The following is a 12,249-nucleotide window of genomic DNA, read 5'->3' as shown; positions in this document are numbered from 1 at the left end:
ATATATTGCCCGTGACCCACACCAACATATATACTTGTTATTCTGCTTTTTTATAGGTTTCTCTTTACCACAGAGTGCACAAAATGTTAGAAAGTCCAAATTTGCTAAAAGACACACAATGCCGAATACCTATGCCGACAGGTATCTTTTTCATTCATTCGAAAATCTAAGTTCAGCTGAGTGCTTACTTGATTTTGACCTGCATGTAAAACTTGCCTTATTGAATCCACGAAACTTTGAAAAGAAACATCAACTTTTTTTTTGGTACGTTGCCCGGAACTATCCTCGTTCAACCTTCTCCGGGCATCATGCCCTTGAGTTTTGAGAAAAGAAACAAAAAATATATATATATATTGTTTATCATCTTCCTTGATTAGATTGCACCGTTTATGATTCCAATCCAACCGAATGTTGTGGAACAAAAGAATAATTGATGATAGGGTGTTTGAGGAGGAACAACAAACACAGTCGTACGGTGTTTCCACGTGTCAGGATTGTAAGGCACTAAAACGTAACCATTTGGCCACGTGTCAAGAACATGCACACGTTGGCAGACGTGGCATTTTGTGGTGACGACAAAAAGACTTGGTTTTTTGTGAGAACTCCATGTACGTGGCAGTTCGGGAATGTTGTTGTCTTTGCTCCAACCTATGATCATGTGAAGTTGTTCACAGAATCAATGCTTATTTAGTTCAGACCTTATCCAAGTCTCAAGACTCTAAACTCATTGTAGTTGTACAAAGCTCTTTGCTCTTTCATTCAGCTGAAATTAAGCACCAAGATGAAGGTTTGTTCATCCTTTCCGTCAACATTTTAATTCACCTCAAATGGGGTTCTTTCTATTTCTATTCCATGACAACTTACCATTGTTGTTTTGTTAGTGCAGTTCTTTGTTATTTTAATTAACTAGTTAAGGTGTTTTTGGAAATTTTTAAGGTTCATGAAACGAGGTCGCATGTTCATGCACCTGGGGAAGAAGAGAAAGTGATGACAAGGAAGCAAAAGGCTGAGGCAAAGGCACATGAAGTGGAGCATTCTCCTAAGAAGGCCAAGGTGGAAAATGAGGATAGCCAAACCAATGGAAAACCTGAAGCTGATGATATTGCTGCAGAGTATGATGAGTTCTGTAAAGCCTTAAATGAGCACCTTCCTGTGGAGCAAATGCGAGAGATTTTGAAGGCTAATGACCTTGATTCCTCTGGCTCTGATCTTGAAATTACACGAAGATGGTTGGTTAGATTAAACCATTTCTCCAACTCTGATTATTTTCCATCACCAAAATGTTCCAATGTGGATTTTCATGTTAGTGATTCAATTAATTGCCACCTTCCTGAACAGCCAAGACTTGTTGTTTTACGGTGCATTAAAGAAATGCTCAGTTTGCAATGGCAATTTGGAGTTTGATGGCAGACGTTATGCTTGTAGAGGGTTCTACAGTGAATGGGCTAGTTGCTATTTCAGCACCAGAGACCCTCCAAGGAAAGAGGAACCCATTAAGCTACCAGATTCTGTTCAGAATTCTCTTGTTTCAGATGTGATCTTCTCTCTTGTTTTTTGTTTTTTCTTTTCATCTCTTCTTCATTGTGTATCACTTGTCACCTAAGAATTTGTTTTGTTTATAAAATATTTGTTGGCTTGTTTTGCTGGTGTGTGCTGTAGTTGCTAAAGAAATATCAGGACCCAAGTCACAGGCCTCGCAGGGATTTAGGCTTATTAGCTGAAAAGCCTTTTACTGGAATGATGATATCTTTGATGGGTCGTCTAACTCGGACACATGTATGCACCACTTTTGTTGTTGTTGACTTAATAATAACTATCCTTCATGTCGTTTAGCATCTTTTGAATTTTATTGATTGGATTTTGTTTTTGGATACTCAGCAATATTGGAAAACAACTATTGAAAAGCATGGAGGGAAAGTTGCAAACTCTATAATTGGTAATGTGCTAGTAGCACTCCAAATGTGACAAAAAAAAGTTGTTTTTGTCATCCTTTTGTTGCTGGGAGTTGCTATAACCTGGCTTGTTAAATTCTTCAGGGGCAAATTGTTTGGTGGCTTCACCTGCTGAGCGAGAACGTGGTGGCACATCCAAACTTGCAGAAGCCATGTCAGTGCTGTAAAAGCATTTAGACAATTATTAATCCTTATGAATGATAAGCTAGCTATCTATGTTTTGTTTGGCTCCACGTCAAGAACATTATGAATAGTAGATCTTTTGGCATTTCTGTGCATGAAGACCCTAAGATTAACACTAAAAAAGCAAAAGTAAAAGTGGGTAATGTGAATGGCATTGCTACATCTATTATGGACACAATAAACATGCCTAATTAATTGTTAATGTATATTACTGTAGGGAGAGGGGTATACCTGTGGTTAGGGAGAATTGGTTGACTGACAGCATCGAAAAACAAGAACCACAACCTTTGGAAGCTTATGATCTTGTCTCCGATCTTTCTGTGGATGGCAAGGGAATCCCCTGGGACAAACAAGATCCTGGGGAGGAGGCTATTGAATCACTGTCAGCAGAAGTACATAATTTACACTTTCATACTGCTTTTTTTAATTTTTAATATTTTTGGAAAAGATGTAAGTAAAACACATGGAGCTCTTTTACCATTTGTGTCTGATAAAATTTTGTACGTGGTAACAGCTCAAGCTTTATGGAAAGAGAGGGGTCTATAAAGATACCAAATTGCAGGAACAAGGTGGAAAGATATTTGAAAGAGATGGGATATTGTACAACTGTGCCTTCTCCCTTTGTGATCAAGGACGAGGACTGAATGAGTAATGTTATGAAGATCAATTGCAATTTTAGTCCATATTGACATTTATAAGACTACTATACCTAATTAGTGGTGTTAATTTGGGGCAGTTACTGTGTCATGCAACTGATTGTAGTCCCAGAGAATCGTTTGCATCTTTACTTCAAAAAAGGAAGAGTTGGTGATGATCCAAATGCAGAGGAGAGATTAGAAGAGTGGGAGAATGTGGACAATGCTCTGAAAGAGTTTGTGAGGCTCTTTCAGGAAATAACAGGAAATGAGTTTGAATCTTGGGAAAGAGAGAAGAAGTTCCAGAAGAAGCCTTTGAAGTTTTACCCCATTGACATGGTAAATATCTATTCCCTCCCACAAATGATTAGTGATTTATCCATGCCACCTTTTTTAGGTAACAGATAGTTCTATGCCATTGTATAGGATGATGGAGTTGAAGTTAGATATGGGGCACTAGGTCTTCGGCAGCTGGGGATAGCAGTAACACACTGTAAACTTGAGCCTCTGGTTGCAAATTTTATGAAGGTTATGTGCAGCCAAGAGATATATAAGTAAGTACAATATTTGAACACTAACCTTGTATGATTTTAATTTGTTGAAGTCTCAAAATAACCTACATTTGAGTTCAGGTATGCATTGATGGAGATGGGTTATGACTCTCCGGACCTTCCAATAGGAATGGTTACAAATCTTCACCAGAAAAGATGTATGTAGATGGGGAACACTTCTTTTTTCTATTTCTCTAATGTCCTTCACAAAGACTGACAATAGAACCTTATCAGGTGAGGAAGTTCTCTTAGAATTCATAGAGAAGGTGAAATCATTGAAAGAGACTGGGGCCAAGGCTGAGGCTGTTTGGAATGATTTTAGCCAAAGATGGTTCACTCTGATGCACTCCACAAGGCCTTTCATTTTTAGAGATTATCAGGAGATTGCAGATCATGTAAGCTCAATTAGTCACCACCTTCATTGGTTCAACCACTTATTTTGAAGACTGAGTCTTGTCCTAATTTTCCTTAGGCTGCTGCTGCCCTGGAGGGTGTTAGAGATATAACCCTGGCTTCTCATCTCATAGGAGATATGAGTGGCTCTACTCTTGATGACCCATTATCAGACACATACAACAAATTGGGTTGCTCAATTTCTCCTTTGGAAAAAAATTCAAATGATTATGAGATGATTGTGAAATACCTGGAAAATACTTATGAACCAGTCAAAGTTGGTGACATTGTAAGATTACAACTCTTTTCTTTGTGTGTTTTATGTACAACTATAACGAGGAGCATATCTTCTTGAGTGTTTACTTCCTATGAACTTCAGGAATATGGGGTGTCAGTTGAAAACATTTTTACTGTGGAACCGAGGGCTTGCCCTCCCTATGAAGACATACTAAAGCTACCAAATAAGGTTCTTCTATGGTGTGGTAAGACTACACTAGAAGAATATTGTTCAAATTGTAAGGAAAAAAATATGGATGTGTTTATCATTTTATGATTATATTATGTAAGGATCACGAAGTTCAAATCTTTTGAGGCACTTGCACAAGGGGTTCTTGCCAGCGATATGTTCACTACCGGTTCCGGGTTATATGGTATTTAGAAATACAAATGGTAGTTTATTTAATTCTAATGATAGTGAACATTTTCTCATCAGTTATGTGTTTTTGGCAACAGTTTGGCAAAGCTATTGTTTGTTCCGATGCTGCAGCAGAGGCTGCAAGATATGGTTTTACTGCTGTGGACAGGCCAGAAGGGTTCTTGGTTTTGGCCATTGCTTCTCTAGGAAATGAGATTACCGAGTTGAAAAGCCCACCTGAGGTAGGCACTAACGGTATCCTTTTTTTGGCTTTTCACACTCAGGAATGTTATTGATATGGTTTTAACAATGATTGAATCAGGACACAAAATCTTTGGAGGAAAAGAAGCTTGGAGTGAAGGGGTTGGGAAAGAAGAAAACAGATGAATCAGAGCACTTTGTTTGGAAAGATGACATAAAAGTTCCTTCTGGTAGAATAGTTGCCTCAGATCATCAAGATAGCCCCTTGGAATACAATGAGTATGCTATCTACGATCCTAAGCAGGTATAACCCGTCTTTGTTAAGAATAAGCCATATTTTCAATCGAGAAAAACACTATACACCGATCCGTGCACTTTTGTTCACAGGTACGCATAAGCTATTTGGTAGGAGTGAAGTATGAAGAGAAGGGCGTAGTGATGGACACAGAAGAGTGAAAGGGCCAAAAAGTGATGAAGGGGAAGCTTTTTTGTAATGCATAAGAGGAACGATATATGACCCAAGCTCATCTTGTCTGAAGCTGTTTCAAGTTTCAACAAGAGATTTCTCTAGGTTGTGGAAGATCTTTGTCGATGTATGTTATATACATATGCAACAGAATAAGTTGTATGTGGTGTCACGTTTTGATGTATGTATAGGTCAACGGACACTAACTTGGAGTAAGTAAATGTTTTGTCCTACTCTTGTATGACAGCAATAGAGTGCAACTACATTAACAACATGTTAAAAGTTTTAGTTGACTGTTCTTGGGTGTGAATGAAAATGATGAGTAGAGGAAACAATATTACGATGTCTTTATTTTGGAGACTCGTGTCTAAACTGCCACAAAAACCTAATGATTTTCTATAAGGAATTCAGCTTAGATTTGCCCCATATAAAATCGAATGAAATAACCTTAAAACCGGCATGGAAACTATAAATTGTTTGGTTTTTTTTTATTCGCCAGGTTTTGCAAAGTTGTTAAAATGTCGCAATCCAGTATCCAATTAAGTGCTTTTTTTTCGCTACTGTGCCTTTAAAAGACAGATTAGAACGCAATTAAGACTAACCTTTCGACAAAGGACGTGGCATGTACTTAGATAACCCTCTTAGAAACAGTGATCAAAGTGTCACTGTTCCCCTTCTTATTTCTTTAAATGTCACGCTAACAATGTTATTTCTCATTCTTAAATGCCATAGTGTTTTTCCAATAGAAAATAACACTCTTGGCATGACATTTAAGAAAATGCCATAGTGTTTTTCCAATAAAAAATAACACTGTTGGCATGACATTTAAGAAAATAAGATGGAAAACAGTGTTTTCCCAATAGAAAATAACGCTCTTGGCGTGACATTTAAGAAAATAAGATGAGACACAGTGACACTTTGATTATTGTTCCACCATCTTACCACTAAAGTCGGGGCTAAAAGGGGCAGAAGATTTTGATGATCACTTGGATACCCGACATCTTCACACAAATTATTTGGATCAACCTTCCATCTATGAAGGGTTGGATAGTAAAATATGGTTAGGAAGTCATCATAGCCAGTGAAATAAAATCACCCAATTAAACAACCGAGGAAAGACTCTTGCATTGCATCATACACAAATCATAGATGGGGCATGCTTATGCTTAATCATCCAAGGGTCAAAGCGACTATTGATCTAACCAAAATTTACAATTTATGTTGCCTTGAGGCTACATTTGGGGCAGTACAAACAAAGTTGAGAATACAAAAATGAATCTTGAATCAGTATTGTTTTCCACTATCTGTGCATTTCACAAGTATCACAATAAGAGAACAATTCAGACGTGACAACATGGGGGGAAAACAAAAAATCAACCCCCTCCACCACTCAAATTGGCAGGTAGCAGCAGCACTTCATCAGTGTCATTGATACATGACAACAGGAGGAATCTTAAACTTATCCGAGAGAAATGGTATGGGCTTATTTCCATCCACAAGGTCACGGTAGAAAGCATATTCAGCCTCATAATCATGCAAGTGAAGCTCAGCTTTCTGGTTAGTGTGATAATGATGTTTAGCAGAAGCTGATTTCCCAAACCCAAAAATGCTAACTTTATCACATATTCCCAAAGCCAACATCACAGCCTGCATACCAGAAGAGTAATGGAAGAGAGCCCCATCATGAGCAGAACCCCATTGCTCAAAACCCTTGCCTGTTTCCTCCACAAACCTCTTCAAAGAGTAATACTTCACAATCCTAGCACACAACACATCAAACCTAGGATCAGTTACCAACAAAGGAGCCTTGTGAGAAGAATTGCACACAGCGTAATCCAAGAAATGCAAGGCTTGACAAATGTACATAACAATTGGAACATGAGCACCATAAGGGTGACAATAACACCCTGCTCTCCTTGCACACAAATGCAAGATGTTACTATTCACAAATGAAATGCTGGTTTTCTTCCCAACCTTGTGTTCAAAGTTATCAACCCTAGCATTGTTCAACCTTATAACAACTTCATGTGCATCAATTAAACTACCATAATCTCTGTTTAGCAAAATCCCACTGTTCCCAACAACAGCACATGAAGAGTACCTCTTGTCACCGGAACCATTAACCACTTTAACACCGTTATGCTGTTCAATCGGAACCTTAACTAACCGAGTCAACTCGGACATGATACCGGGTTGAAACCTCTTCTTCCTTGCCCACTCCTGCAGAACCTTCCGGAAATCCAACCAATAACGATAGAACAACGGCGAACGAAGCGTTGCCGGGAGGTTGTTACTGTTAACGTTCACGTGCCTGGACGGTGATGATGATGATGACGACTTGTCGTGGTGGTGGTCGCCGGCGACGTCGTGGTGGATGAACCGCCGCCACGAAACGAAAGTTCGGTGACGCGCTTGGCTACCGAAGTTGCCGTCGAGAAGCTGCTGGATCTCTTGCTTTGATTTTTCTTCGCCGATTTCGACGGCGGCGTGTTTCAGAAGCGTGGCGTTCAGCGGCGGAGATGGCGGCGGCGGAGGTGGATCTTGGATCAGGACTCGGGTTTCGAGCTCGAGGGAGAGTATTCCCCTTCGAACCATGGCTCTGGAAGTGAGTGTGGCGATGAACACGACGAAGAGGAGAAGCCCGAAGAGTGGGCGAACGGTGCGTTTCATTGGGAACAAGTTGTGAAGAGAACAATTGGTTTTGGTTGTGGCTAAATGTTGAAAGGAATCCATGGAATTTGATGTTTCCGTTTCAGATCCATCTTTGTGTTCTGGAACCTTAGGCATAGATGAAGAAGAAGAAAATGAAAAAAAATAGAGTTAGGTCTTTCAAAGTAAATCGTCGAATGTGAATGTTAAAGTTGAATCTGGGTTTTGGTCAAAAAGTGATTTTTTTTGTTTTTTTACCATGATTGAATAAGAATGGTAAGAGAACCCTAAAAGAGGAAACTGAGAGTGAAGTTAACAGAATAGAGGGATCTTTTGAAGCATCAAGCAGTGAAATAGATCAGAAGGGTGCATAAGAAAAGGATGAAGAATTTGCTGTAGTTGCAGAAACTGAACATTGTGTGTGAATGTGAGAGGGTTACCCAAATGGCCAAAAAGGAATCTTGGTAGTTAGGTCGTGGGAAAATGGGGGGAGATAGGAAATGAAAGGCTGCAATAGGGTGTGGTATGGTTTCCAAGTGGAGCTTGAGAAACCAAAACAAAACCCTAATTGGAATCTAGATTTTAGAGAATATAATGTGTGTGTTTGGGTGAGAGCGAGAGAAAGAGGGGTTAGTGTATTGTGTTGTGTGGGGAAGGCAACGCATTAGAAGGATGCATGTTGTGGTTAGTGCACATTAAAAGGTCATGCTTCTGATTTCTGACTAGTGCATGTGCAAGCGACACAGCGTTTATGTGGGGTATAAGGCAATTATGGTGTGTGTGTGGAAGATGGGGATGAAGGGACTTGGAGTGGGTCCATGTGCTAAGCTTGGAGCTACATGGATCATAGGTTTACCCTCATTGCAGATGTTGAATGTTTAAATAATTACGAGTCAGGAGAGAGATCAGAGTGTCTTTCATTTCTAATTTTGCAGATCTTACCTAAATATGGCATCTTGTTAACTTTTTTAGCGCCACAAAGAAATAATATAAAAAGTTTAACTTTATTGCCACGCTTAGATTAAAGCAATGTTGAAGGTGAAAAGCTTGCTTTTTCCATTCTCTCCTTTATTTTAAATTACTTAATAGGGATTAAGGCGATGATTGATGACTGATGAGAATGCTAATCCAAAACTATTCTAAACTTGAAAACACAATAACAAGAAAACTGTGATATTGACAATTTAAAAGGGGCAAAAGAAACTGTAATATTGATAATTTATATATATATATATATATATATATATATATATATATATATATATAGCAAAATGATTTGTAATGTTACTGCATATAAGTATTGGTATAGTCACCTAAAAATTATGTCGTTTTGGGTTGGATAAAGAAAGTTCGCGTTCAAAATTAATTGTAGAAAATAAAAGTATTATATTTATTTCTCCATATTTAACGTTTTATATTTATTTTCACATTTGTATGGTTATTATTTTTCATATTGAATGCTTTCACATTATAAAATGACGTAGTTTTATATGACTGGACCTATCCTTAGGTGCAGTCACTTTACATTCGCTAAACCCTATATATATGTTGTATAGTAACATTCTTTACAATGGAATAAGGGAATAACATCTATTCTTTTAAAGGATATAAACTTATATCCTTTTAGATCTTAACCGTTGATTTTCGTCCATCAACGGTTATAATTTATTGGATTAAAATTATTAATTAATTAATAATAAATTTGGCCCGTTAAGTTTGGCCCAATAGATTATAACCGCGTATGGACGGAAATTAACGGTTATGATCTAAAAGGATATAAAATTATATCATTTAAAAAGATAGATATTTTTCCCATGGAATAAATAATAAATAACAAATTATTGTTCATACTCATAACAAATGTTTTAAAAATGATAAACATCGTTATAGAATTTGTGTAACATTCTTTACAATGGAATAAATAATAAATAACAAATTATTGTTCATACTCATAACAAATGTTTTTAAAATGATAAACATCGTTATAGAATTTGTGTATTAAAATTTAATTTTCTCCTTTTAATCACTCTTCGTTTGAAGAAAAAATAAATTGTACCATTTTAATTGGTAGGGAATTTTTTGAAAGGTTTTAACAATATTCTTAACCTTTCGTGTCATCATTCTAAAGTGACTTAGGTCGGTTTGGCGTGATGTACAAGATTATGTTATAATATTTTTTTATTTTTTGGTATCACCATCATATAATATAAGTTTATACAGCATAATTTTTTAATGCATTAAAATGTTGTATAACTTAATCAAGTCTAAGGAGGTGAGATTAAATCTGATAAAGAATTTATGTATTAATATCATTGAGCAGTGCAATTCTCAAAAATTAGTATATTCAAATCAAAATTAGTTTTTCAATATATTGATTTTTAAAATATTGGAGATTTTTATTTTTATAAATACTAATATCTTTTTTCAACACACTGATCAATAGATTTTTATATAATTAATATCATATGACATTTGGAAGAATAATATAAATTCTTTATGAAAGAATTTTTGTCAAGAATATTTATTTTTCTTCTATCTAGTATTATACAGTGCATTACTAAACACTTGATGATTATCTTATACAATATTCTACCAAACACTGGATAATATTAAAATTTATTCAGAGTTTATACAATCAAACCTTATATTATCAAGTCTTATATTATAAGGTCTTATCCTATACTTACAATAAACATGCCCTTAGTGCATATTTGGTTTTTTTTTTTTTAAAGTTCAAAATCATTGTTTAAAAAATTGTAATTTTTGCCTAAATCATACTTTTGGATTCTAAACAAGAAAACAAATACATTAGTGGATGGTTTTCTTCTTATGGTGTGTATAACAACCTTTCCGGAAAAAAAAAGTTAATTTATGTTTCGATAACAGAAATGGATACAAAACTTAATTGGTAAAATCAGTTTATTCTTTTGTTCCCACATTTAATTTTTATGCTAAGAAACAGGAAAAAAAATCAAAAAAAAAAATTGCTTTTTTGTTCTAAGATACAAAACAAAAAATATTTGTCTCTCTCAATCACTCTTCACCATTACCATCACCACTACCACCACCATCATTTCGACACGATCACCGTCACCATTATTGTCATCGTCGTACCGCCAGTGTTGTCGTCACCACCGCCGTCGCCGCCACCACCACCTCTACCCATCACCGCCACTACCATTATCATCGTAACCACTGTTGTCACAACCAATACCGCCACCACCATCGCTGGAACACCCTATGTGCATCCAGTGTATTAAACATATATATGGTAATGGCGCAGCTAAATAAATGTGTAAGCTAACTTTTTCTTTTCAATTATGACGTCATGATTATTAACCAAATTGATTACTTAATTCATTTTCAAAAGATTGCCTGTATGTAAATTGCAATAAAAGCTAATTGAGTAACCTTATTAAATAAGTGTGTATCTAGTCACGGAACTACAACACGTAGACCAGGAAAAATCCTAATACATTATACAACTTGAGTCTAAGAAAACAAAGCATAATCAGTGTGGCATGGACAACCCTCATGCTCACCAAATAAGGCAACAAGGCCCAACAAAGTCTCAGCTCAGATAACAATATAATGAATATAAACATAACAGCATCCAGGCATAACAATATAATCAGCATGTATATCAACTCAGCTCCGGCCTCCTACCGCCAGAGGTCTTAGCCCCCGAGGTACCTGAACCTAAAAATGTGCCCCAAACGTGGGGTGAGATCTCTAAAAAGAAATCTCAGTAAGACAAGGGGTCCTCCAGGACTCTTCCACCCCAAGCTCACTTACAAGTATAAATATAAGTTCGAAAACAGTAATTACAATGCATGTTCATGTTAAGACATTTAAATCATGACAACATATTTCTTGCTCAATGTGCCAAGTACTACAACTCATTAATCATGTGATGTATGCAAATGCGGTTCGACTGGCCAGGGAACAGGATAGGGTTTATGTGTTGGATAAGTGGCCTCAAACTCAAGAGGGGGGGTGAATTGAATTTTAAAAATATTTTCACAAAATGCCTCAATTCCTTTCTTGAAAGCGATTTTCTTAAGTTAATATAATTTGGCACAAGCAAAACTTAGAGAATAGAAATTAGTACAAGCAAATAGTATGTAATGTGGAGATATAAATAAGTTCAAGTAATCAAATAATGCTAAAGTAAAGAGATAAAGAGTTAGAGAGATTGCAAACACTATATATCCTGGTTCGGTCACCACCACTGTGACTTAGGTCCAGATTGAAATCGTTCGTTCAACTTTTCACTAATTATCAAGCTATTCGTTTGAGGTCGTTTATAGCCGTTATACTCCTTACTGTCCAGTAAGTATTCAAATACTATTCGTAAGGTATTCGAATACTTCAACTGGTATTCGAATACTTTTCTCAAGGTATTCGAATACTTTGTTCTCAGCATAAGTATTCGAATACAGCCAATAGAGTATTCGAATACTTTCTTTGACAGATCATCAATTATGTAATTTTATGAGTTGTAAAACATTCTTTTTAGTCTCTAATCACTTTAATGTATTTCCTTGACTTGTACAGAATGTTTTGAGGTTACGAAATATGTCAA

General features: G+C 36.5%; 2 protein-coding genes across 2 annotated transcripts; one reads left to right on the top strand and one right to left on the bottom strand.

The window, feature by feature from the left end:
- Positions 1-769: 769 nt before the first annotated feature.
- On the top strand, positions 770-5,121 carry LOC133316377 (protein ADP-ribosyltransferase PARP3). Its single transcript, XM_061518120.1, has 18 exons — positions 770-787; positions 937-1,229; positions 1,339-1,534; positions 1,660-1,776; positions 1,879-1,936; positions 2,037-2,106; positions 2,353-2,527; positions 2,650-2,783; positions 2,872-3,109; positions 3,197-3,324; positions 3,403-3,479; positions 3,556-3,716; positions 3,794-4,003; positions 4,094-4,196; positions 4,282-4,364; positions 4,447-4,590; positions 4,671-4,853; positions 4,937-5,121. Exons 1-18 carry the CDS (start codon positions 782-784, stop codon positions 5,003-5,005), a joined length of 2,445 nt encoding a protein of 814 aa, XP_061374104.1. The 5' UTR covers positions 770-781; the 3' UTR covers positions 5,006-5,121.
- A 1,028-nt stretch (positions 5,122-6,149) lies between these two features.
- LOC133316368 (beta-1,6-galactosyltransferase GALT29A-like) lies at positions 6,150-8,267 on the bottom strand. The gene has a single exon (XM_061518111.1). It carries the CDS (start codon positions 7,800-7,802, stop codon positions 6,441-6,443), a length of 1,362 nt encoding a protein of 453 aa, XP_061374095.1. The 5' UTR covers positions 7,803-8,267; the 3' UTR covers positions 6,150-6,440.
- Positions 8,268-12,249: the final 3,982 nt, after the last annotated feature.

This window comes from Gastrolobium bilobum, unplaced genomic scaffold (assembly GCF_033153095.1).
Source record: "Gastrolobium bilobum isolate Gb01-03AN ecotype WA unplaced genomic scaffold, APGP_CSIRO_Gbil_v1 utg682, whole genome shotgun sequence".
Taxonomy (NCBI): domain Eukaryota; kingdom Viridiplantae; phylum Streptophyta; class Magnoliopsida; order Fabales; family Fabaceae; genus Gastrolobium; species Gastrolobium bilobum.
This window is presented reverse-complemented; position numbering and strand designations above follow the sequence as displayed.

Bases quoted from the DNA above. Each gene is read 5' to 3' on its own strand.
- LOC133316377 (XM_061518120.1), top strand. The intron at 1,230-1,338 runs GTTGGTTAGATT...CTTCCTGAACAG, and splicing joins CTTGAAATTACACGAAGATG to CCAAGACTTGTTGTTTTACG. The intron at 1,535-1,659 runs GTGATCTTCTCT...TGTGTGCTGTAG, and splicing joins AGAATTCTCTTGTTTCAGAT to TTGCTAAAGAAATATCAGGA.
- LOC133316368 (XM_061518111.1), bottom strand. From the start codon at position 7,802: ATGCCTAAGGTTCCAGAACACAAAGATGGATCTGAAACGGAAACATCA.